We start from the raw sequence: 26,033 nt of genomic DNA, 5'->3' as shown, positions 1-26,033 counted from the left end.
CCCTGATGCTCTGCAGTGACTCCAGCAGGCCCAGAAAATCCTGAGCTCCAGCAATTACATTTGCTCCTTTTCAATTCATGGGGTCACTCTAAAATCTAGGCAATTCTGAAGTGCATCCACTATCACTGCAGCCATCTTTTTTAAAACTCCAGGATATAGGCCATCAGGTCTGGGGATTTCATTAATTCCTCCAGTACTTTTTCTTAGACTGTTTATAAATATATTCATTATATTTATGAGTTTAAGCCCTCAATGTCTGGTTCCCCATTACTTCCGTTATGTTTTTTGTGTCTTCTACTATGAAGATAGATGACAAATAACTGTCATTTCCTTATTCCCCATTAAGTTTCTCCTGTCATTGCCTCTAAGGAACTTATGATTGCTTTCGCTGAAGCAAATGCTTTAGTGCAAGTAACTAATGAGATTAAGAGTAACATTATTTAAAGGAAAATGGGATAAGTATTCAAAAAGGAAGAATATAAAAAGGATTTGGTGTAAAGGCAAGGAAATAGAATTAGAGTATAAAGCTTAAGTTAATGATCTAGCACCTTTACAGGTGCAATAGGCTGAGTGGCCTCCTTCTGTGCAGTAATTCCGACGACTCAGTGGTTAAATTGCAGGTCTGATGCTGCTTCTCAACATTGACTCCCACCCCTTTTGCCTCGCACTATCATCCCTTTTGCAATGTAATTATTCCTGCTATCCACCCTATCAAAGACCTGCCCTGTCGTTCTTTTCTCCCCAACACTTGCTTAAAAACCTGTTATATCAGTAACATTTCCAGATCTGATGAAAGGTCGCAGAGCTGAAATGTTAACTGTGTTTCTCTTTCCCCAGATACTACCTGACAAGTATTCCCAGCATTTTCTGTTTTTATTTCTTACTGCTTCTGTGTTTTGGTAGTTCTGTAAAGGATAAGATAATTTCCAAATTTTTCAAAAATTCAGCTGCTGGATTTCTTCTGTCACAATGATGTTCTCGAGCTCCCCCGTCACTTAGCTGTATCTTTTTCCGAAATAGTGACCTTTAGGCATTCAAAATGCTTCCTTTTCATTTCAGTTAAAAAAGAGCAGTGATTCAAACCCCCTTTACATATGCAGTTCATATCGGTTAACTCAGTGAATTCAGTTATATTTAATTTGGACAGATCACCAAATAGTCAGTAGAATTGAATGAATACTAAATTAGCAGGGAATATCACATGATGTATTGTAGGTCTGTTTTCAACCCTAAATTGTGAATAAATGCTGCCCAGATGTTTGAAGTATTGATGAGAAGTGCTGTTGAACAAGTGACCTGCAACTTAAGTAGCAAAATTGTGTAAAGGTCCCAATGCACTGCTCAGCTATTATGATTACATAGATCAACTCCCTAAAATACTAAAGGCTGAACGCACTTTGACTGTTCAACAACTGAACGGCTCTTTATGGTCTGAGTGTACAGATCTATGAGTTCTGAACACCATGCCAGTTGACAGGTCGGTAATGCAGGAAATGAGCACTAATTCTAAGAGGCCAAAAATAGGATTAGGTTGAACAGCAGAGCCGCTAATGATTTTCGAAAAGTGTGAAAATAATAGGAGGAGCAATATTAAAATGACCAATGTGACAGACTCAATGATCAGTACCAATGAGAGAGCAAGCAAAGGCTTCATTCAACTTGGTTCTGGAAATCAATTGCACGCTTTATAACTGCTTGAAAACATATAGCAGATTCTTCTGAATTATTAAGCATCAAGTATGAAAATTTTTTAAGTGCATTAACATTGCTACCAAGGCAATAATAAGTGCATACAGGAAAGTTAATTGCACGCTTTATATCTGCATTAAAAAAGAAGATTCTTTTGAATTATTAAGCATCAAGTAATCTTGTATGAATTTTTTAAAGTTTTAATATTGCTACCAAGGCAATAATAAGTGCACAGGAAAATTAATTGAAGTACCTTGTTTCATGGCAACAGTTGGCTCTTCAGTAGTTTGTTGTAAAGCAGGCAATACTGATAGTGGTGTCATCACCTGATCCTGTATATCTCGCAGAGAGCGGAATTCCTTTACACTGAAGACCAAACTGGGGTCACTTGAAATTTCTTTTAACTGTGCTGGATCTGCTTTCCTGGCTCCTACAGAAAAGGTCATTACAGCAGCTCGCTTAAGGGCATCTGCAGACGATTTGATCTCATCTCTGGACCTTCCACCAGTGAGCAGCATCAGTATCTGGGGAACACCTTCCTCTTTCCTACTTCCTGCAGATTGGGTGAAGTGATTTCTCAGAACATAGTGCAGTGCTGCCCCCGTGTTAACCGTTCTGCCACCTTTCACTTTGAGCCCTTTCACGTGAGATACAAGATCAGCTTTTGTTGGGTAACTGTTTAGATAACATTCTGTTTTTACATCATCGCTGTACTGTGCCACAGCTACTTGCACTCCATCACTTCCAACGTCCAAGTTCTCAATTAACTTGGTGATGAAATCACGGATGTGAATAAAATTAACATTCCCAACTGATCCGTCGATCAGGAACACAATGTCTCTTCTATCCCTTTCTTGTGGTGCAGCTGAAAAAAATGAAAGAATTGTGATTCACAGCGAAATCACGAGATATTTGGTTTTCCTGATGCAAAGTTTCATGGTCCGCCACCTTTCCTACCTGGATGGTTACCAACGATTCCAGCAGGACCACCGTTAATTCCCCCTCCACCTCCAATGGGTCCTGATTCAACTGATGAGGATGATGAAGCTTTAGGAAGCATGCTAATAGCATGGTACATGAGTGGCTATCACACTGGTTATTATTTGGGTCTGAAGCAAGGGCGAATGGAAGCAGGCATGGGCAAGAGTCCTCGTTCTTAGTTTGTAGAATGGTAAACGTTTCTCTCCCAAGGAGAGGAGTGCAACATTTTTGCAATGGATTATGTTTAAAATGTTATCTGTATGAATAAGCCATTAGTACATGTTTGGGGATCCTTAGGATTGAGTACATGCTTTGTATTGAATAGTGAATTATTTTTTTATGTAGACAGGCCAACCAGGGGCGATGCCACATTGGATTTGGTAATGGGTAATGAACCCGGCCAGGTGTTAGATTTAGATGTAGGTGAGCACTTTGGTGATAGTGACCACAATTCGGTTAGGTTTACCTTAGCGATGGGCAGGGACAGGTATATACCGCAGGGCAAAAATTATAGCTGGGGGAAAGGAAATTATGATGCGATTAGGCAAGATTTAGGATGCATAGGATGGGGAAGGAAACTGCAGGGGATGGGAACAATCGAAATGTGGAGCTTATTCAAGGAGCAGCTACTGCGTGTCCTTGATAAGTATGTACCTGTGAGGCAGGGAGGAAGTTGTCGAGCAAGGGAGCCGTGGTTTGCTAAAGAAGTTGAAGCGCTTGTCAAGAGGAAGAAGAATGCTTATGTTAGGATGAGACGTGAAGGCTCAGTTAGGGCGCTTGAGAGTTACAAGCTAGCCAGGAAGGATCTAAAGGGAGAGCTAAGAAGAGCAAGGAGAGGACACGAGAAGTCATTGGCGGATAGGATCAGGGAAAACCCTAAGGCTTTCTATAGGTATATCAGGAATAAAAGAATGACTAGAGTTAGATTAGGGCCAATCAAGGATAGTAGAGGGAAGTTGTGTGTGGAATCAGAGGAGGTAGGGGAAGTGTTAAATGAATATTTTGCGTCAGTATTTACAGTAGAGAAAGAAAATGTTGCCGAGGAGAATACTGAGATTCAGGCTACTAGGCTAGATGGGATTGAGGTTCACAAGGAGGAGGTGTTATCAATTTTGGAAAGTGTGAAAATAGATAAGTCCCCTGGGCCAGATGGGATTTATCCTAGGATTCTCTGGGAAGCTAGGGAGGAGATTGCAGAGCCTTTGTCCTTGATCTTTATGTCATCATTGTCGACAGGAATAGTGCCGGAAGACTGGAGGATAGCAAATATTGTCCCCTTGTTCAAGAAGGGGAGTAGAGACAGCCCTGGTAATTATAGACCTGTGAGCCTTACTTCGGTTGTGGGTAAAATGTTGGAAAAGGTTATAAGAGACAGGATTTATAATCATCTTGAAAAGAATAAGTTCATTAGCGATAGTCAGCACGGTTTTGTGACGGGTAGGTCGTGCCTCACAAACCTTATTGAGTTTTTCGAGAAGGTGACCAAACAGGTGGATGAGGGTAAAGCAGTGGATGTGGTGTATATGGATTTCAGTAAGGCGTTTGATAAGGTTCCCCACGGTAGGCTATTGCAGAAAATACGGAAGTATGGGGTTGAAGGTGATTTAGAGCTTTGGATCAGAAATTGGCTAGCTGAAAGAAGACAGAGGGTGTTGGTTGATGGCAAATGTTCATCCTGGAGTTTAGTTACTAGTGGTGTACCGCAAGGATCTGTTTTGGGGCCACTGCTGTTTGTCATTTTTATAAATGACCTGTAAGAGGGTGTAGAAGGGTGGGTTAGTAAATTTGCGGATGACACTAAGGTCGGTGGAGTTGTGGATAGTGCCGAAGGATGTTGTAGGGTACAGAGGGACATAGATAGGCTGCAGAGCTGGGCTGAGAGATGACAAATGGAGTTTAATGCGGAAAAGTGCGAGGTGATTCACTTTGGAAGGAGTAACAGGAATGCAGAGTACTGGGCTAATGGGAAGATTCTTGGTAGTGTAGATGAACAGAGAGATCTTGGTGTCCAGGTGCATAAATCCCTGAAGGATGCTACCCAGGTTAATAGGGCTGTTAAGAAGGCATATGGTGTGTTAGCTTTTATTAGTAGGGGGATCGAGTTTCGGAGCCACAAGGTCATGCTGCAGCTGTACAAAACTCTGGTGAGACCGCACCTGGAGTATTGCGTGCAGTTCTGGTCACCGCATTATAGGAAGGATGTGGAAGCTATGGAAAGGGTGCAGAGGAGATTTACTAGGATGTTGCCTGGTATGGAGGGAAGGTCTTACGAGGAAAGGCTGAGGGACTTGAGGTTGTTTTCGTTGGAGAGAAGGAGGAGGAGAGGTGACTTAATAGAGACATATAAGATAATCAGAGGGTTGGATAGGGTGGATAGTGAGAGTCTTTTTCCTCGGATGGTGATGGCAAACACGAGGGGACATAGCTTTAAGTTGAAGGGTGATAGATGTAGGACAGATGTTAGAGGTAGTTTCTTTACTCAGAGAGTAGTAGGGGCGTGGAACGCCCTGCCTGCAACAGTAGTAGACTCGCCAACTTTAAGGGCATTTAAGTGGTCATTGGATAGACATATGGATGAAAATGGAATAGTGTAGGTCAGATGGTTTCACAGGTCGGCGCAACATCGAGGGCCGAAGGGCCTGTACTGCGCTGTAATGTTCTAATTCTAATATTGTAGAAAAAACAGCAAAATGTCTGCTCTCATTGGTGGACAGCACTGTGAGAACTTGTAACAAATATTCTTTCATTCTGCAAAACTTGACCTCTGTTTGTGAGAGACACAGATTTGTTTATTTTGAAATGTAATGATTATACAGGAAGCTTACTGCATACTTTCACCACCATAACATTTACCTTCCACCACCCGTTTCTCATCCACTGTGACTGAAAACGTTTGTTACCTCCAGACCTGATTCCAAAATGAATTGCTTCTCATCAAATCTTTTACTACTTCAACAACATGCATTTTGTATAGCACTTTGTACGTAGTAAAATGTTCCAAGGTGCTTCACAGGAATGTTAACGTGCAGAATTTGACACCGAGATACATAGGGAGATACTAGAACAGGTGACCAAATGGCTGGTCGAGGAGGTAGGTTTTAAGAAGCTTCTTAAAGGAGGACAGAGAGCTTTTGGGAGGAAATTCCCAAAGCTTCAGGCCAAGAAAAGTGAAGGCACAGCCACCAATAGAGGGGTAAAGGAAATTAGGGTGCGCAAGAGATCAGAATTGGAGCAACGCAGATATCCCAGGAGTGTAGGGCTGGAGGGGATTACAGGGGTGCTGTCATGAAGGTATTAGAAAATGAGGATGAGAATTTTAACTTGGAGGATTTGTTGGACCACGAGACAATATAGGTCAGCGAGCATTACAGTGATGAGTGAACAGGATTGGTAAAAGATAAAATATAAGCAGCAAAGTTTTGGATGAACTGAAGTTTATGGAGGATGGAAGAAGGGAGGTCAGCCAGGAGAACAGTGGAATAGCTGAATCTGGAGGTAACTAAAGTATGGCATCTGATTTAGTACCGAGTTTCACTCCACTATCACCCCTGTCCTGACAAAACATTGTTGGTCCCTCAGCCCTCAAAACATTTGTTTTTAAAATCTGTCCTTATTCACTAATGTTTAAAATGTTCTAAACATTGGACACAACATGACACAAGGGGCTGATAGGGTAAATGGAAGCAAATGGAATTGGAGGCGACCTATTATCATGGGTAGGGATTTGGGAAGGAGATAGGAGAGAGAGAGTAGAGATAATGGGTATGCACTCAAATTGGCAAGTTGTGACTAGTGGTATCATAGAACAGAATCATAGAAAGTTTACTACGCAGAAAGAGGGCACTTGCCCCAGTGTGTCTGTGCCAGCCGAAAAACGATCCACCCAGTCTAATCACACCTTCCGGCATTTCGTCCATAGCCCTGCACTTGAGGTGCATAGCCAGACTCCTTTTGAATGAGTTGAGGGTTTCTGCCTCAACTGCCCTTTCAGGCAGTGAGCTGCAGACCCCATCACCCTCTGTGTGAAAAAAGTTTTTCCTCATCTCCCCTCTAATATTTCTACCACTTTAAATCTATGCCCCCTAGTCACTGACCTCTCTGCTAAGGTAAATAGGCCCTTCACCTCCACTCTACCCAGGCCCCGCACAATTTTGTACATTTCAGTCAGATCTCCTCTCAGCCTTCTCTGATCCAAGGAGAACAACCCCAGCCTATCCAATCTTTCCTCATAGCTGCATTTTTCCAGTCCTGGCAACATCCTTGTAAATGTCCTCTGTACCCTCACTAGTGCAATTACATCCTTTCTGTAATGAGGTGACCAGAACTGCACACAGTACTCAAGTTGTGGCCTAACCAATGAGTTATACAGTTCCAGCATAACCTCCCTGCTCTTATATTCTATACCTCGGTTCTGTCATACTAGACACCCACCTGCCAAGAATGATGCACATTAATTTTGTCATGAACATTGATTTTAAACTGCTACTAGAGTGAAGAAAGAACCAGAGACAGAGACAGAGCGAAAGAGAGAGGAGCACAGCAGGACTGGAGGTATAAAAAGTGCGCCAAAAGCCCAGAGTCGGAGACCAGAGACAGAGACAGAGACAGAGCGAGAGGAGCACGGCGGGAGCAGAGAGAGAGAGAGGAGCACGGCAGGTGCGGAGAGAGAGAGAGGAGCATGGTGGGAGCAGAGAGAGGAGCACGGCAGGTGCGGAGAGAGAGAGGGGAGCACGGCGGGAGCGGAGAGAGAGAGAGGAGCACGGCGGGATCAGAGAGAGAGAGGAGCACGGCGGGAGCGGAGAGAGAGAGAGAGAATCATGGCAGGAGCGAAGAGAGAGAGGAGAGCACAGTGGGAGCGGAGAGAAAGGAGCATGGCAGGAGCAGAGAAGAGAGAGGAGCACAACGGGAATGAAGAGAGAGAGAGGAGCATGACAGGAATGAAGGGAGAGAGAGGAGCACGATGGGAACGGAGGGAGAGAGAGGAGCATTGTGGGAACAGAAAAAGAGAGAGGAGCATGGCAGGAGCGGAGAGAGAGAGAGGAGCACTGCGGAAGTGGATAGAGAGAGAGAGGAGCACTGCGGGAGTAGAGAGATAGAGGAGCACGGCGGGAGCGGAGAGAGAGAGAGAGGAGCACGGCAGGAGCATCAGGAGTGGAGCAGGGAAAAAAAAAATCGAAAAGTGACATCAGGGTGACGTCACAATCAACAGTGAGAGCAGGGAAACAGAGAGCCACCAGGGTGAGTAGACAGATAAGCTTTCAAATTAATTTAATTTAAACCAAACATAGCATCAAACATCACAGGCTAACAGGTAGGTGATTGGTTTGGGAAGAAGATACCTGTTTGGTAAGTATCTGGTAAGTGATTAAGGTCCATTCTGATCCTAACATTTAAAATCGTAAAGGAACTAGTGGTAAGCTTAATAAAATATATTTAAAAAGGAATATTAAATAAATAATTGAATAAAATAATGAAGTAGTTAACTAAAACACATGAAGGATAGCAGGACATGTGATGTGTCGCAGCTGCAGCATGTGGGAGCTCCTGGATGCCAGTGTGATCCAGGGCAAACACGTCTGCAGTAAGTGTTTGTGGCTCGAACAGCTTCGGCTCAGAGTCATTGAACTGGAGTCTGAGCTGCAGACGCTGTAACACATCAGGGAGGGGGAAAGTTACCTGGACATTTTGTACCAGGAGGTGGTCACACCCCTTAGGATAGAGTCTTCTGATTTGGTCAATGGTCAGGGATACGAGAGTGTGGCTAAGCTGAGGCAGGTACAGGGACCTAGAGGGCAGGAGTGCGGGATCCTCAGCCTTTGCGATTGTCCAACAGGTTTGAGGTTCTTTCAGCTTGTTTCGATGAGAGTGGGGGCTGAAGGGTGGATGAGCAACCTGACCATGGCACCATGGTACAGGAAGTCATTCAAGGAGATGAAGAAAAAAGGAATGTAATGGTAGTAGGGGACAGTATAGTTAGGGGGATTGACACTGTTCCCTGCTGCAAAGAGCGAGAGTCCAGATGGCTGTGTTGCCTGCCCAGTGCCAGGGTTCAGGACATCTGCTCAGGGCTGGAGAGGAACTTACAGTGGGAGGGGGAGGAGCCAGTTGTCATGGCCTATGTAGGTAACAACGACATAGGCAGGACAAGGAAAGAGGTTCTGCATAGTCAGTATGAAGAACTAGGCACCAAATTAAGAAGCAGAACATCAGAGGTTAATAATCTCTGAATTATTACCTGAGCCACGAGCAAATGGGAATCGGGAAAATAAGATTAGAGAAATGAATGCATAGCTCAAAGACTAGTGTGGTAGAAGTGGGTTCCGGTTCATGGGGCACTGGCACCAGTACTGGGGAAAGTGGTAGCTGTACCGTTGGGACGGTCTACACCTGAACCATGCTGTGGCCAGTGGTCTAGACAGCCACATAACAAGGGAAGTAGAGAGGGTTTTGAACTGAATAGTTGGGGCAAGGGATCAAATTTGGGAAGATATGGTAAATCAAGGAGTGGAGACAAGGCAAGAGCGAAAGGTATTAATATGGGAAATGATAAACAGACTGTGACAGGAAGGGACAGAGCATACAAATCTAAGAATAAATCAACAGATAAGGCTAGAAGTTACAAAAATAATAAAAGGACAAAACTAAAGGCTCTGTATCTGAATGCACGTAGCATTCGAAACAAAACAGATGAACTGAGAGAGCAAATGGAAATAAATAATTACGATCTGATAGCGATTACAGAGACATGGCTGCAGGACAACATAGATTGGGACCTGAATATTGAAGGGTACATGTCATTTAGGAAGGGCAGGAAGTTGGAAAAAGGTGGAGGGGTAGCTCTGTTAATTAATGATGGTATTAGTGCAATAGAGAGGGATGACCTAAGTTCAGGAACCAGGATGTGAAGCAGTTTGGGTAGAGATGAGAAATCATAAAGGCAAGAAGTCACTTGTGGGAGTGGTGTACAGGCCACCTAACAGTAACCACACTGTAGGATGTGGCATAAAGGAAGAAATAATGGCAGCTTGTCAGAAATGTACAGCGATAATTATGGGGGATTTTAACCTACATATAGACTAGAAAAATCTGATGGGCAGAAGTAGCCTAGAAGAGAAGTACATAGAATGTTTTTGGGATAATTTCTTGGAACAATACATTCTGAAGCCAACCAGAGAGCAGGCTATACTAGACCTGGTATTGTGCCATGAGATAGGATTAATTAATGACCTCATAGTTAAGGCACCCCTAGGTAGCGGCGATCATAATATGATTGAATTTTACATTCAGTTTGAGGGAGGGAAGAGTGGGTCCAAGACTAGCATTTTAAACTTAAATAAGGGCAATTATGAGGGCATGAAAGCAGAGCTAGCTAAAGTGAACTGGCAAATCAGGTTAAGAGATAGGTCAATAGAGATGCAGTGGCAGACATTTAAGGGGATATTTCAGAATACAGAGAATAGATACATTTCAACGAGAAAGAAAAATTCCAAGGGTGGGACCTGATATCCCTGATTAACTAAAACAGTTAAAGAAAGTATCAAACTTAAAGAAAAAGCCTATAATTGTGCAAAGATGGGAGGCAGGTCAGAAGATTGGACAGAATCTAATAAACAGCAAAGAATGACTAAAAGATTGATAAGGAAGGTAATATTAGAGTACGAGAGAAAGCTAGCTAAAAATATAAATACAGATAGTAAGAGTTTTTATAGATATTTTAAAAAGAAAAGAGTTAACAAAGTGAGTGTTGGTCCTATAGAAAGTGAGTCTGGGGAATTAATAACGAATAATAAGGAGATGGCAGATGAATTGAACAGATATTTTGCATCGGTTTTCGCTATTGAGGATACAAATAACATCCCAGTATTAGGTGTAAGTCAGGAAATGGAAGGAAGCGGGAAACTCAAGAAATTACAATCAACAGGGAAGTGGTACTGAACAAATTGTTGGAGCTGTGGACTGACAAGTCCCCGGGTCCGAATGGACTTCATCCTAAAGTGTTAAAAAGAAGTGGCTAGTGAAATAGTTAATGTGTTAGTTTTAATTTTCCAAAATTCCCCAGATTCGGGGAATGTTCCGTTAGATTGGAAAATAGCGAATGTAACTGCTTTATTCAAAAAGGGAGAGAGACAGAAAGCAGGAAACTACAGGCTAGTTATCTTAACAGCTGTCTTAGGGAAAATATTAGAAGCTATTATTAAAGACATTATATCAGGGCATTTAGAAAAATTCAAGGTAATCAGGCAGAGTCAACATGGTTTTGTGAAAGGGAAATCACGTTTAACCAATTTATTGGAGTTCTTTGAGAGAGTTACATGTGCTGTGGATAAAGGGGAACTGCTGGATGTATTGTACTTAGATTTCCAGAAAGCATTTGATAAGGTACCACATCAAAAGTTATTGCAGAATTTAAAAGGTCATGGTGTAGGGGGTAACATTTTGGCATGGATAGAAGATTGGCTAGCTAACAGGAAACAGAGAGTAGGCATAAATAGCTTATTTTCTGGTTGGTAAGATGTAATAGGTGGTGTGCCACAGGGATCTGTGCTGGGGCCTCAACTTTTTACAATTTATATAAATGACTTAGATGAAGGGACTGAAAGTATGGTTGCTAAATTTGCTGATGACACAAAGATAGGTAGGAAAGTAACTTGTGAAAAGGACATAAGGGGGCTACAAAGGGATATAGATAGGTTAAGTGAGTGGGCAAAGACCTGACAAATGGAGTATAATGTGGGAAAGTGGGAAATTGTTCATTTTGGTAGGAAGAATAAAAAAGAAGCACATTATCTAAATGGTGAGAGATTGCAGAGCTTTGAGATGCAGAGGGAACTGGGTGTCCTAGTGCATGAATCACAAAAGGTTCGTATGCAGTTACAGCATGTAATTAGGAAAGCTAATAGAATGTTATCATTTATTGCGAGGAGAATTAAATACAAAAGTAGGGATGTTATGCTTCAGCTATACAGGGCATTGGTGAGACCGCATCTGTGTACAGTACTGGTCTCCTTATTTAAGGAAGGATGTCAATGCATTGGAGGCAGTACAGAGAAGGTTTACTGGACCAATACCTGGAATGGGCAGGCTGTCTTATGAGGAAAGATTGGACAAGCTAGGCTTGTAACCACTGGAATGTAGAAGAGTAAGAGGTGACTTGATTGAAACATATAAGATCCTGAGGGGTCTTGACAGGGTGGATGTGGAAAGGATGAGAGATTCTTGTGAGAGATTCTAGAACTAGGGGTCACTGTTTAAAAATAAGGGGTCGCCCATTTAAGACAGATGAGGAGAATTTTTTTCAGTCAGAGGGTCGTGAGTCTTTGGAATTCTCTTCCTCAAAAGGCAGTGCAAGCTGAGTCTTTGAATATTTTTAAGGCAGAGGTAGATAGATACTTGATAAGCAAGGGGGTGGAAGGTTATTGAGGGTAGGTGGAAATGTGAAGTAAACAGTTCAGCTATGAACTTATTGAATGGAGGAGCAGGCTCAAAGGGCCGAGTGGCCTACTTGTGCTCCTAATTCGTATGTTCGTATGTTGTTAAAACAGATCAGCCATGGCTGGAAAATGCATTTGCATATCAAAAGACAGTGTTTGGAAGGGCAAAGCAGCCATTCCCTGACATATTAAACCCATAATGAACTTTTGATCACCAGACATTGAAGGTGGGGGAGCTCGCTTTCCAGGTTGACTGCTAAGATGGCCGAATACACAAAGGAACATGGTCAAACCAGCTGGTCACGTGAATAATCTGCTGGGCAACCTGAGTTTTTTGAATTTGTACAAAAAGTTTGGGAAAAATTGCTGCTTGCTCCTGGACTGAGAAGATCTCTCCTGTCTGCTCCCGTCTCTTTCTCACAGGCCTCTGAATACACTGAAGGCACATGAACCCCAAGAGAGAAAAGTCTCCTACAGCTAACAATACTGGGCCCCAACGAAAAGCACGATCCATCTACAACCAAGGACTCTACAGTAAGCTTGAAGACTCATAGCAGAAACTCTTCTGATATTGCCTCAAACATTTTCCACTTTATTTCTTCTACGCTTTTCTGTCTCTATTTGCATATGTGTATCGCATGTGCATGCTAGAATGGGCATGTCGTGTATCCATAGGCTTTAACCAAATTCGAGTTTAAGTTTAATAAAATTTCACTTTTCTTCTTTAAACCTGAGAAAACCTGTTGTGCTGGTTTCTTTGCCTTATAATTGGAAAGCGGTGAAAAAGGATTCACCGAGGGTGAGCTGAAAACACGGTGTGTTTAAAAAGTAAACCCTGTTACAGTAAGACCAGGCGAAGGCTGAAAAGGAACCCTAGACCTCTTTCTCACCTGGCCGTAACAATTCATAAAGGAAAGTATTCCATATGCCTTTTTAACCACCTTATCAATCTGTCCTGCTACCTTCAGGGATCTGTGGACATTCACTCCAAGGTCCCTCACTTCCTCTACACTTCTTAGTATTTTCCCATTAATCTTGTATTCCTTTGCCTTTTTTGACCTCCCCAAATGCATCACCTCACACTTCTCCAGATTGAATTCTATTTGCCATTTTTATGCCCATCTGACCTGTCCATCAATATCTTCCTCCAGTCTACAGCTATCATCCTCGCTATCTACCACACGACCAATCTTTGTGTCGTCTGCAAACTTCTTGATCATGCCCCCTACATTTACGTCCAAATCGTTCATATATACCACAAGAAGCAGGGGACATAGTGCTGCGCCCTGCGGAACGCCACTGGAAACAGCCCTCCAGTCGCAAAAACATCTGTCAACAATTACCCTTTGTTTCCTGTCACTGAGCCAATTTTGTATCCACCTTGCTGCATTTCCCTGGATCCCATGGGATTTTATTTTTTTTTAACCAGTCTGCCTTGTGGGACCTTATCAAAAGCCTTGTTAAAATCCGTGTAGAGCACATCAACTGAACTACCCTCATCAATCTTCCTTGTTACTTCTTCAAAAGATTTATCAAGTTGGTCAGACAAGATTTTAGATTTAGATTTTTTAGATTTAGAGATACAGCACTGAAACAGGCCCTTCGGCCCACCGAGTCTGTGCCGACCATTAACCACCCATTTATACTAATGCTACACTAATTCCATATTTCGACCACATCCTCACCTGTCCCTATATTTCCCTACCACCTACCTATACTAGGGGCAATTTATAATGGCCAATTTACCTATCAACCTGCAAGTCTTTTGGCTGTGGGAGGAAACCGGAGCACCCAGAGGAAACCCACGCAGACAAAGGGAGAACTTGCAAACTCCACACAGGCAGTACCCAGAATTGAACCCGGGTCGCTGGAGCTGTGAGGCTGCGGTGCTAACCACTGCGCCACTGTCCCTTAACAAATCCATGCTGACTGTCCTTGATTCATCTGAGCCTTTCTAAGTGACAGTTTATCCTGTTTCTCAGACTTGATTTCAATAATTTGCCCAATAATTAGGTTAGACTGACTGGCCTGTAATTATTCAGTCTATCCCTCACCCCCTTTTTAAACAGAGGTACAACGTTAGCAGTCCTCCAATACTCCGGCCCCATACCTGTATCCAGTGATAACAGGAAAGTGATGGTCAGACCTTCCACTATTTCCTCTCTTGCTTCTTTTAACAGCCTGGGATACATTTCATCCAGCCCTGGTGATTTATCAACGTTCAAGGATGATGATCCCATTAATACTTCTCTCCCTCTGTTTATCCCATCCAATGCTTCACAACTCTCTTCCTTAACTACAATATCTGCATCGTCCCCCTCTTTTGTGAAGACAGACGCAAAGTATTCATTAAGAACAATACCAACATTGTCCGCCCCTGTGCACAGGTTACCTTTTTGGTCTTTCATGGGCCCTACCCTTTCCTTAGTTAACCACTTACACTTAATGTTTTGATAAAACATCTTTGGGTTCACCTTGATTTTGCTTGTCAATATTCTTTCATGCTTTCTCTTAGCTTTCCTAATTTCGTTTTTGATTTCACCCTTTCACTTTCTATACTCCTCTCGACTTTCTGTAGTATTGAGTTCTCAGTGTCGGACATAAGCTTTCCTTTTCTGCCTAATCTTCCCCTGTAAGCTACTTGACGTCCATGGGGCTGTAGATTTGGCCATCCCACCCTTTTTCTTTGTGGGAACATGTTTACTCTGAACCCCTTGAATCTCCCCTTTGAATGCCTCCCACTGCTCTGACACTGGTTAACCTTCAAGTAGCTGCTTCCAGTCCACTTTCGCTAAACCACTCCTCAGTTTAGTAAAATTGACCTTGCCCCAATTGAGAACTCTAACTCCTTTTCTATCTCTGTCCTTTTCCATAACTATGTTAAAACTGACTGAATTATGATCACTACCACCAAAATGCTCTCCCACTGCCACTCCTTGAACCTGCCCATCTTCATTTCCTAAAACTAAGTCTAAAACTGCACCCTCTCTTGTTGGACTTTCTATATACTGGTCAAAAAAGTTCGCCTGAATGCACCTCAAGATTTCTGCTCCCTCAATTCCTTTCACTCATAAACTATCCCAGTTAATATTGGTGTAGTAAAAACCCCTACTATTACTGCCATATTGATATTGCACTTGTCAGAGATTTGCCTACATATCTGCTCTTCTATCTCCCTCTGACTGTTTGGGGGTCTATAGTACACGCCCAGCAGTTTGATTGCCCCTTTTTTGTTCCTTATCTCAATCTATATGGCCTAATTTGATGAATTTTCCAACATATCATCCCTTCTCACAGCTGTAATTGTTTCTTTGACCAAAATTGACACTCCCCCTCCTTTCTTATCCCCCTCCCTATTGCGTCTGGAAACCCTGGCCAGGATTTTACCCTAAGCGAACGGGAGCCGGCCACCGACTGAAAAGTCAGTGGCGAAGTCACTTCCACCTCGTCCATAATGACTGGGCCCATAATAGAACCTACACCTGATCGTAGACCCAGTGGGACCTTTGCCAATCATTAGTGTTGCTGCCAACAGAACTCCCAAGAAAGCCTGGGAGCATAAACAGAAATATGCCAATGGTGCTGCCACAACATAAGACACCAACCAAAGAAGTGCCAGCCCTCGAGTGCAATTTGCTGAGCAGCCTTAAAGTTATGCAGGCCAGGCAGTTTGGTATTATGCCCCAAATTAACCCCCCTCCCCCACCCCCTATCATTTGTACTGTCCTAAAATTGTGGGAAAACTATGTAATAACTTGTTGTGGTAAGTAATGATACAATAGATGTTGTAGTCTGTCTTTATGTATGTCCATAATCTGTATACATCATCGAACAGGATATGATGTTGTCTGTCACGTGACACAGTAGTTAGAATATGCTAGTTGACCAAGCAAGATGTACTAGTAAGAGCTCTCCAGCAATGTGCATATACTACTGTAATCTTTGAATAAATAACTCACAGTATAGTTTATCAGTCTTATTTGAGTGCATTTGAGTGAGTTTGTGTTTGAAGGATAGAAGGAAACATAATATGGTGGCAGCAGTGGGATTTTGAGCTTATAAGGCACATTGAGAGAGCATCAGATTCAATTTGGGAATATACCAACAGTCTGCAAGGGAAGCACGAGCTGCCAACAGAGCTCTGAGATTTGAAGCAGAATCATCAGGCAGTGCTCCATTGGGAACAGTAAGTAATTGTACAAAGGGGCCACCAGATTGGCAACAAAGAGGTGCAACCAGTCGATTTAGATTGGACCAGTGCAGGTCAATTCAATGGCAGGCTTAAAAAGGCTGCAAAAAGCCATCACGGCCATTACAGCTATTTGGGGTGTCGTGGTGCCATTCGTGTCAAAACACTGCTTCGTGGGTGGGGCCTGAAAAATTGTGCGAAGGGAAGCAACAGCGTAACAGACCCACAGTTCCATAGAGTTTAGAAACAGGCCATGGCAAGTAAAAGTACTGCAGACAACAAGATCTGCAACACATTGAAACCATTCTGTGGAGGAAAGCAGGAAATCTTCTTCCTACCTAGGAAATCATGGAAAATCCCAGGAATGTCAGCAAGATGTTCGTAAAATCCCACTGTATGAATTGGAAAGCAGCGGATATTCTTTCCAAATTCAAACTTTTCAAGCAAAGAATAGAGCTGTGGTTCCTTAATTTGTCTGTGTCAGAACCAGATAAACAAGCAGTTAAAATTAAGATAGCTATCGGAAACAAAGGACTTCATAGGCTGAGTACTTCAGGCTTATTGGAAGACAATCAGAAAGACCCTAGGAACATATGGACCACATAGAGGACCAACTAAATGTGAAAGTCAATTTCAGGATACATTGGTTGGAATTTATGTCATATAGGCAGCAACCGAAAGAGTCAATCGACCAATTTGTCAGTCGCTGCAGGGACAAAGACAGGGACTGCAACTTTTCTGAAGCTGAGTTATCTAAAAGAATTGCAGAGCTGGTAATAGCATTGACACCCATTGAAGCTTTTCAAAAGGACCTCTTAGAAAAACCAAAAGGTCTTGACATTGAAGCTTTATTAAAATGCGGGTGTAAATAAGAAGTTATCCTTGCGGGCCAACAGAATTTGCAAACAGTAGGTGTGGCTTCAACTATTGGCACAGTAGCCAAGATGGCTAAACCAACCAAGCCATCTTCCAAAAAGCTATCCAGCATGCCAGGATCACTATAAGGCATGTGGTATTAAAGGGCATTGGGTATACCAATGTAAGAAACCCAGTTCCAAAGCTGTGGCAAGAAGTCACCGCAAGCCACAACCAAGTAGAAAACATATGCAGCAACACAGAATGTACCAGGCGTAGTGGCGAGTGGAAACAGAAAGTCACCAACACATCAGACACCATGGAAAAAGATGATGGCCAAGTTTCAACAAAAGAGAGCAAGCAGGTGTTCCACATTGTAAACATTACTAGGTCCATACATGCAATCACACGACTGGAAGCATTTTCAACCATTAATATTGTGTGTCCTAGGAAGATTGGAAAGCACACATTGAGGGCCAAAATTAACACTGGATCGAGCGCCAATATTCTTCCCCTAAGGATACTGAAGGATATGTACCTCCAACATTGGAAGGCAATGGAACAACCAACCACAGCTAAGTTAACTGCATATAATTTATCGACATTTCATTGCATTTGTATAATAACACTGAAGTCCAGCTAACATCAATCGGCAACCATCACAGATCTTTTATCTCATTAATACACTAGGTCCAGCTATTGCAGGCCTACTAGCATGCAGAGACCTTAAGCTCGTTAATATTCAATGGATCAACAAGGTACCAGGTATCAAAAACAACCGCATTGAGTCAGTCCTCAACAATACAATCGACAGTTTTAAAGGGGGTGCAGTCTTACATCCACGAGAGGATGCATTTCCGTCAATACACCCGCTGAGAAAATGCAGCATTCATATCGAAGGCAAATTAAAAGTCAAACTGGAAAAATGGAGCAAGACAGTATTATCCGTAAAGTACAATCGCAGACTTGTGCAGTTTGATTACATGCATGGTAAAGAAGGACTGAATGTTTAGGATATGTCTAGATCTGAGATGAATGAACCGAGCATTAAAAAGATGCCCACACAAGATTCCAAAAGTTGGAGGTGTTGAATCCAAAATTTGCTCAGTGAGAAATTCGTCTCCAAGTTGGATGCTAAAAACGGTTACTGGTCTGTCCATCTCGTGGAATGCTCACAGGAGTTGACAACATTTCGGACATCATTCGGAAGGCACTGTTTTCAAAGATTGCCTTTTGGATTGTCAATCAGCCAGGATGTGTTCCAACAGCACATGGACTGAATCACTGGAGAGGTGTCGGGATGCACTTGCATCACTGATGATATTGCCATGATTGGCAAAATGAAGGAAGAACACGATCTCAATTTACACATTTGAATAAAGACAGCACATCGTGAAGCCTTGTCTTCAATAGTTGAAAATGTAAAGTGAGCGTACGTCACATTAACTTTTTCAATTCTATATATTTGAGCGACAGTATTCATCCGGATCCAAGCAAATTGGAGGACATACACTACATGCCTACTCCACAGGACAGAGAGGATCTACAGTGTCTGAGATTGTTTAACTTACTTGCACCATATATTCCCGCCTTTGCTCAGAAGGCATCATCGCTCTGTGAGCTACTGAGGAAGTACCTTTCATATGGCAAGAGGACCATCAGCACATGATTGAGGCTTTAAAAAACGCACTCAGAGGAACCATCCTCACTCCAATTTTACAACCCAAGGAAAGAAACTACCTTGGAGCGAGATGCATCACAGAAGGGACTCAGTGTTATGTTTACGCTGGTTTAATTTCAATGTCCGATTTAACTCTGAACAATGCAGATATTACACTTTGTTAAAAAACTAACAGGTTTATTTAAAGCACATTGACATTGACTATAAAAGATCTTACAGATTGTGGCACATGTCTTAACAACAGCCTGTGTCTGTGAGACGGATTCAAAATGTCTCTCCAGAAATCTCCCACAATTCCACTTCTGCTCTCTAGCTCCACCTGGTGGTTTAATCAATCAAAGTGATCAGTCAAACACGACACTTGGAGCTTGCATTCTGTAGGATGGAAAACGCATTGCAGTCAGGTCAAAAAGCTTCTCTCCAGTATAAGTAAAATATTCAAATATAGAGTGGGAGATGCAAGCTCTAGTATTTGGCATAACATGATTTCATACATATTTGTTTAGAAAGAGATTCATTGTGGAAACAGACCACAAACCCCTTGAAATGATATGGTGAAAACCATTGGCAAGTGCACCGCCTAGGTTGCAACGATTGTTGATCAAAATTCAAGGATACAATTGCCATGTTCGCTATAAGCCAGGCAACTTGATGGTTACTTGAGACACCTTGAGCAGGCTACTGAATCTAATAAAGAAAGCAGATTTTCCAAATGGATTTGCAAGTCGATTCACTTGATACAGAAGTTGAAGATGTGTTACAAGTTGATTTGGTGAATTTTGGGCAACACAAATGTCAACAATTGCAAGAAGAGACATCCAAAGACCCAGTATTCCAGGCACTATGGAAAACCATAATCGAAGGTTGGCCTGATGCACTACAGGAAGTCCAGGGAATCTTAAGACCATTTGGGCCTACCTCGATGAATTAGGAATATCCAGAGGTGTAATATTCCAAGGTAGTCAGATTCTAATACCGGAGTCACTCTGACCAGACATTTTGACACAATTACACCAAGCTCTCATGGACACTGAGCGCACCAGACGTCTGCCGAGAGAAACTGTATACTGGCCAGGGATCAGCAGTGATATAGAGAAAGCTGTGGCAATGTGCGAGGCATGTCAGGCACACCAGCCAAGCCAGATTAAGGAGCCAATGACACTTCACGAGATTCCATCACACCCATGGACTAGAATTGCTACAGACATATTTGGTATTCGTAATGACAATTTTTTACTATTGATAGACTACTTTTCCAAGTTTCCGATAATTCGACAACTACATGACATTTTGAGTGCAACAGTTGCTTGTGCACTGAGTGCCATTTTCAGTTTGTTTGGGATGCCACAAGAAATTGTCTCAGACAACGGTCTTCAGTACACAGAAAAACCATTTTGAGACAGATGTGCGAAGTGGGGCCTTGATCACGTTACGTCATCACCACATTATCCTTGATCAAATTGTCTAGCGGAGCGAATGGTTCATAATGTTAAGTCCTTGATCATTAAATGCTGGAAAATGAAGCAGGATTTCCAGGTCGCAATGCTACAACTAAGGGCAACACCTTTGAGTGCAAGTTAACCCTCACCAGCTGAGCTCATGCTTGCAACGCAAGTGAGAACAACTTTTCCAAGCCACCACCTAGCCAAGCGTACAGTTGTACGAGACAAGTTACTGGAAAAACAGGAGAATGAAGGATATGCATGACCGGTAAAGAATTACCAATTTGAACACAGGACAAAATGATCAGGTTCTACATCCGACAGAGGGAACCTGGTTTCCACCTGAAATAGCTAAAGTTTGTTGAGAGCTGAGATTTTATGAAGTGGTGACACCAAGTGGAGCGACATTAAGCAGGAATCAATGCCAATTCAGGGAGATGTCTAATTATGAAACATCTAGCAATCCTATTGCAAATAGAACACATTCAAAGACGAGACTTGAACACAGCACTGTGGAAGATCATGGTGAAGACAATCAACGCGATGTTGTTGTGCAAGAAAGCAACGCACATACGAATCAAGACCACTGTGCTCACAGTCAAAGATCTCAAAGAAGGTTCAATGTGACCAGATTGGGTCTTATTAGCAAACCCCCTTTATGCTTCAGAGACTCATAAGTTCGTAAAGTTGTGAACTCACAATGCACGAAGGTTTTACTGTAATGTAAATAGTGTTATGACATCCCTGCTATTATCTGTTTATTTAATATATGTGTGCAATCTCAAAATTAGAAAAAAGGGGAATATTGTAGTATGTCTTTAAGTAGGTATGTCCATAATCATGTATACATCATCAGACAGGATATGATGTTGTCTGTCATGTGACACAGCAGTTGGAATGTTTTAGATGGCCAAGCAAGACGTACTAGTGAGCGCTCTCCATCAATGTGTATATACTACTGTAGTCTTCAAATAAAGAACTCAGTATAGTTTACCAGTCCTACTTGAGTGATTGGTGAGTTTATGTTTGAAGGATAGAAGGCAACGCAACAATAGATATCTAAATGTAAGACTACTCAGGTGATATACAGAGATGAAGCTGTGAGTGAGTTATGGAGAACTATCAGGAGGATTTATTTTTCCTATTATATGGATGACACCAGAACATTCTGTTTATTACATTTCTTTCCTATTCTGAAACTGCTGGCAACATTTAACTGCACCCAAAAAATCAAGGCAAGATATCCTCAGATATGACTTGGTCATTTGGATTTTGTACAAGTGTAAATCTGACTTTTACTTACATAAAATTACATTGAGTCAACAGCACATAAAAAATCCATTAGGCCCAACTGGTCCATTCTGGCATTTATGCTCCACATGAGCCTCATCCTACCCCTCTTTATCTAACCCTATCAACATATCCTACTATTACTTTGTCCCTCTTCTGTTTATCTAGCTTCTCCATAAATGCATTAATTCACTCCAACTACTTGGTGTAGTAGTGTGTTCCATATTCTTATCATTCTGTGGGTAACCAGTCATTTACACTGGTATTTCCCACGTAAGAGTGATAAATACATCTATCTACACAACTACCAGTGCAATAATAATTGAACAGGACAGTAAACGATCCAGGTACCTTCAGTTGTAGTAACTGTTGGAACAATCATTGTTGTCATCACTGGTGTTGATAATGGTGTCATCACCTGATCCTGTATATCTCGCAGAGAGCGGAATTCCTTTACACTGAAGACCAAACTGGGGTCACTTGAAATTTCTTTTAACTGTGCTGGATCTGCTTTCCTGGCTCCGACAGAAAAGGTCATTACAGCAGCTCGCTTAAGGGCATCTGCCGACGATTTGATCTCATCTCTGGACCTTCCACCAGTGAGCAGCATCAGTATCTGGGGAACACCTTCCTCTTTCCTACTTCCTGCAGATTGGGTGAAGTGATTTCTCAGAACATAGTGCAGTGCTGCCCCCGTGTTAACCGTTCTGCCACCTTTCACTTTGAGCCCTTTCACGTGAGATACAAGATCAGCTTTTGTTGGGTAACTGTTTAGATAACATTCTGTTTTTACATCATCGCTGTACTGTGCCACAGCTACTTGCACTCCATCACTTCCAACGTCCAAGTTCTCAATTAACTTGGTGATGAAATCACGGATGTGAATAAAATTAACATTCCCAACTGATCCGTCGATAAGGAACACAATGTCTCTTCTATCCCTTTCTTGTGGTGCAACTGGAAAAAGTGAAAGAATTAAAATGATTACGATCATACGAAATCACTAAATATTGTATAACAGCAGCAAAATGTCTGCTCTCATTGGTGGACTGCACTATGAGAACTTAATCAATTCTGCATCACATAGTTTTGTCTGTTAAGGAAATATGCTGCATTTTTTAAGTTACTGTCCTAGAAGCTTACTTGTAATGTTTAACCAGTGTTATGGATGCCTTTATGGCCATGTGTTTATAAGGTGCATTTCCGTTAGCATTATTCTCATTCCAGTATTGTGAAATTAAAAGCAAAAAATGCTGGAAATTGTGAAATTAATCTCCATGTACTGCTTTCCCCCATTTGTCAGGTTTCTTCAGAATGAGGTCTTAAGAGGCCTGTTGGGCTCCATTTTCACATGCGCGGATCTAATTGTTAAAGCAGTACAAATGCGTGAGAGTGGGATAGAAGCCACTTAGACCCTTGGCATAATCATAGACCCACATTTTTGTGGGTCTCAGTGCTCTAGTTTTTCGGCAGGTGTGTTAGTTACATTTACAAACACAGTGAAAAACTAAAGAATTACACTCCACTCTCAGCTGTATTCCTCTGACATAAAAACATCTTCGAATTGCTGGTGGAAGCTAAATGGTTGGTTTGACTCAGCATTAGAGCTAACACATACTGAGTGTGTGTTCCAGTGCAGAAATTTGGTGCATCAGTGGTAAACTGAGCATTAGAACATTTTTATTCACTTTCCCCAATTGATTGATTTAATGCAAGTCAACTCACATGTCCTGCTAGGTGTGTTTGAATTATTTACAAGCTTGTTAAACTCAAATAAGAAATGATTGTGTAAGTACACTTCATGTGGTTGTCTTCCACCCACATCATGTTAATGATGCTAATGCTAAGGTGCTGGGCAGGCAGTGGAGAGAAGTGTTTGATGTCTAGCAGAAAGCAGAGCAGGAGACATTGTAAGGACTGGCACTCTTTTTCAGTACACACAGCAAGTCTTGTCTTACAGGAAGGGTGGCACTGTGGCGCAGTGGTTAGCACCGCAGCCTCACAGCTCCAGCAACCCGCGTTTGGTTCTGGGTACTGCCTGTGCGGAGTTTGCAAGTTCTCCCTGTGACCTGCGTTGGTTTCCTCCGGTTTCCTCCCACAAGCCAAAGACTTACGGTTGATAGGTAAATTGGCCATTGTAAATTGCCCTTAGTGTAGGTAGGTGGTAGGAGAATTGAGGTAAGGTGGGGATATGAGAGGGAAATGGGATTAATGTAGGATTAGTATAAAGTTGATGGTTGGCACAGACTCGGTGGGCCAAAGGGCCTGTTTCAGTGCTGTATCTCTCTAAAAAAAAAGACTAAGAAGGGGAAGATAGCCCAGGGAGGACTAAGGGTACAGCAGGGCAATCATTGGAATCCACGACTTCCCTGTACAGCATGTCTACCATTGGTGACACTGCAACCTTGATCTCACCAGAAGCATTGTGCAAGAAGGTTGTGTCTCACCAAAAAAGCCATAGATGAATTTTGTCATCACCTGGTCCCAAACCTGTCCCCCAGAGGACAACCAAAGCACTTCATTATCGATACTGGTAAATTGACTAGTGTTCATCTTTTTCTTTTTTTACAGTTGGCTTTTTCTAGGCAATAGCAGGAATTTTGGCACTGTCTAGTTTGTGGGTTGATGGTCGCATAACCCTGGTCAGTCACCCTGTTTCAACCTGATATTGAAAACATTATGGTGGCAATTTTTCTCAGATCCTTTAGGCAATAAAGAGCCTCCAAGGTGGCTGGGATGGGGTCTTTATCTGAAACACTGGTTTAAGGTCGCATTTCGCACAAGGCAGCTTTTTGGTAAAAGGTCTGAAGCTTGTGCAGGGAACAACTGCCCAGAGGATTTTTAAAGGGCTAGCCCACTCCACATGATCAGTGGAAGTGGGTGCACCATGAAAATTACTTCTAGCCTGCACTTGGGTGCTGCAATTGCAGGTATCCGCTTGAACACTTCTAGGCAATTTTCAATCACGGTAATAATCAATTAGCCCAAAAGACGCATGTTAAAACCTGACACTCAAACAGGCTTGTTTTATCTACATAGCACCCACTTAACACTTGTTTTCACCCTGTCACCAAAATAACCACCTAAAATTCTGTTCTCGTATCCAACAGCAATAAGTATTGACAGTGTTCTTTTTAAAGGTATGGCCTATGTACAGAAGGGCAATCAATTGCTCCTAAACACTCCTGTGCAATAGTCAATACCAGCTAATTATGCACGATTGCATGGCTTGAGAGAATGTCCATGATGACCATATCTTAAAGAAATTAAAGTTTTCCCACTTACTCCATGTTAGACAGTTGGATCCATGGAGAAAAAATGATACCCACTCCAAATTGAGACACTACCTTGCAGACCTTCTTTCCTACCTTTCCAAACAAATGCAATGACAAACAGGAGGAAGCAGTAATACATCTATGCAGGTATTTGGCATGCTGAAACATTAGTTCTGATGCCTTCACCACAGTAGGGCTGTTCTGCAATTTGCCCTGGCAAGAGTTGGAAAAGTGCTAATGGAGTGCTGCATGCTACGAAATGTGCATGTTTATGGAAAATAAACAGCAGCCAGCCATGGCACAGGAGGAGGAAGCACAACGTGATAATAAAGAACTAGCAGAAGCTCAGCAGTCACTGCAGCAAGTACCATGAAGTTTACCTTTGTATGATTGGATTTTTTTATTCCATGATCATTCCTCATTTGTGCTGTTTTAGAGGAAACTATTGATATTGAAAGCTAACAATGACTAAAATGTGAAACAAAAACAACAAGTGCTGGAAATACTTAGCAGGTCTGGCAGCATCTGTGGAGAGAGAAGCAAAGTTAACATTTCAGGTCTGTGACCTTTCATCAGAACTGGCAAAGGCTCGAAGAAAATTAGGTTTTAAGCAAGCGAAGGGGAGGGGGGTGGGGGAGAGAACAATGGGGAAGGTGTTTGATAGGGCAGGAGTGATTAAATAACAAAGCTGTCCATGGACAAAGGCAAAGCGTGCGTTAATACTTGTGGTGAAAGACAAAGCATTGGTTCAGAGAGAATATCAATAGTGGAATAATGAGCAGCTCTGACTACATGGAAAGCAGGCACATGGTTAAAAAATTAAATATTAAAAAAGGCCAGTCATGCTCTGAAGTTATTGAACTCAATGTACAGTCCGCAAGGCTGTAGAGTGCCTAATCAAAAGATCAGGTGCTGCTCCTTGAGCTTGCATTGATGTTCACTGGAACACTGGAGCAGGCCAAAGACAGGAATGTTGGCATGAGAGCAGGGGGGAGTGTTGAAATGGCAAGAAACCGGAAGCTCGGGGTCATGCTTTCGGACTGAGCAGAGGTGTTCAACAAACCCAATCTGCATTTGGTCTCCCCAGTGTAGTGGAGACAGCATTGAGAGCAGTGAATACAGTATACTAAATTGAAAGAAGTACAAGTAAATCGCTGCTTCAACTGAAAGGAGTGTTTGGGGCCTTGGATAGTGAGGAGA

At 42.3% G+C, this 26,033-nt stretch overlaps 1 protein-coding gene across 1 annotated transcript in view; it reads right to left on the bottom strand.

Moving 5' to 3' along the window:
- col6a3 (collagen, type VI, alpha 3) overlaps positions 1-26,033 on the bottom strand; it is a 355,278-nt gene that overhangs the window by 105,676 nt on the left and 223,569 nt on the right. Inside the window, exons 59-60 of the mRNA XM_068036295.1 lie at positions 21,910-22,515; positions 1,943-2,554 (exon numbers count right to left, since the gene is read on the bottom strand). Coding sequence (XP_067892396.1) covers positions 1,943-2,554; positions 21,910-22,515 — 1,218 coding nt within the window. The remainder of the gene's footprint in view (positions 1-1,942; positions 2,555-21,909; positions 22,516-26,033) is intronic.

This window comes from Heterodontus francisci, chromosome 7, assembly GCF_036365525.1.
Source record: "Heterodontus francisci isolate sHetFra1 chromosome 7, sHetFra1.hap1, whole genome shotgun sequence".
Classification (NCBI taxonomy): domain Eukaryota; kingdom Metazoa; phylum Chordata; class Chondrichthyes; order Heterodontiformes; family Heterodontidae; genus Heterodontus; species Heterodontus francisci.
This window is presented reverse-complemented; position numbering and strand designations above follow the sequence as displayed.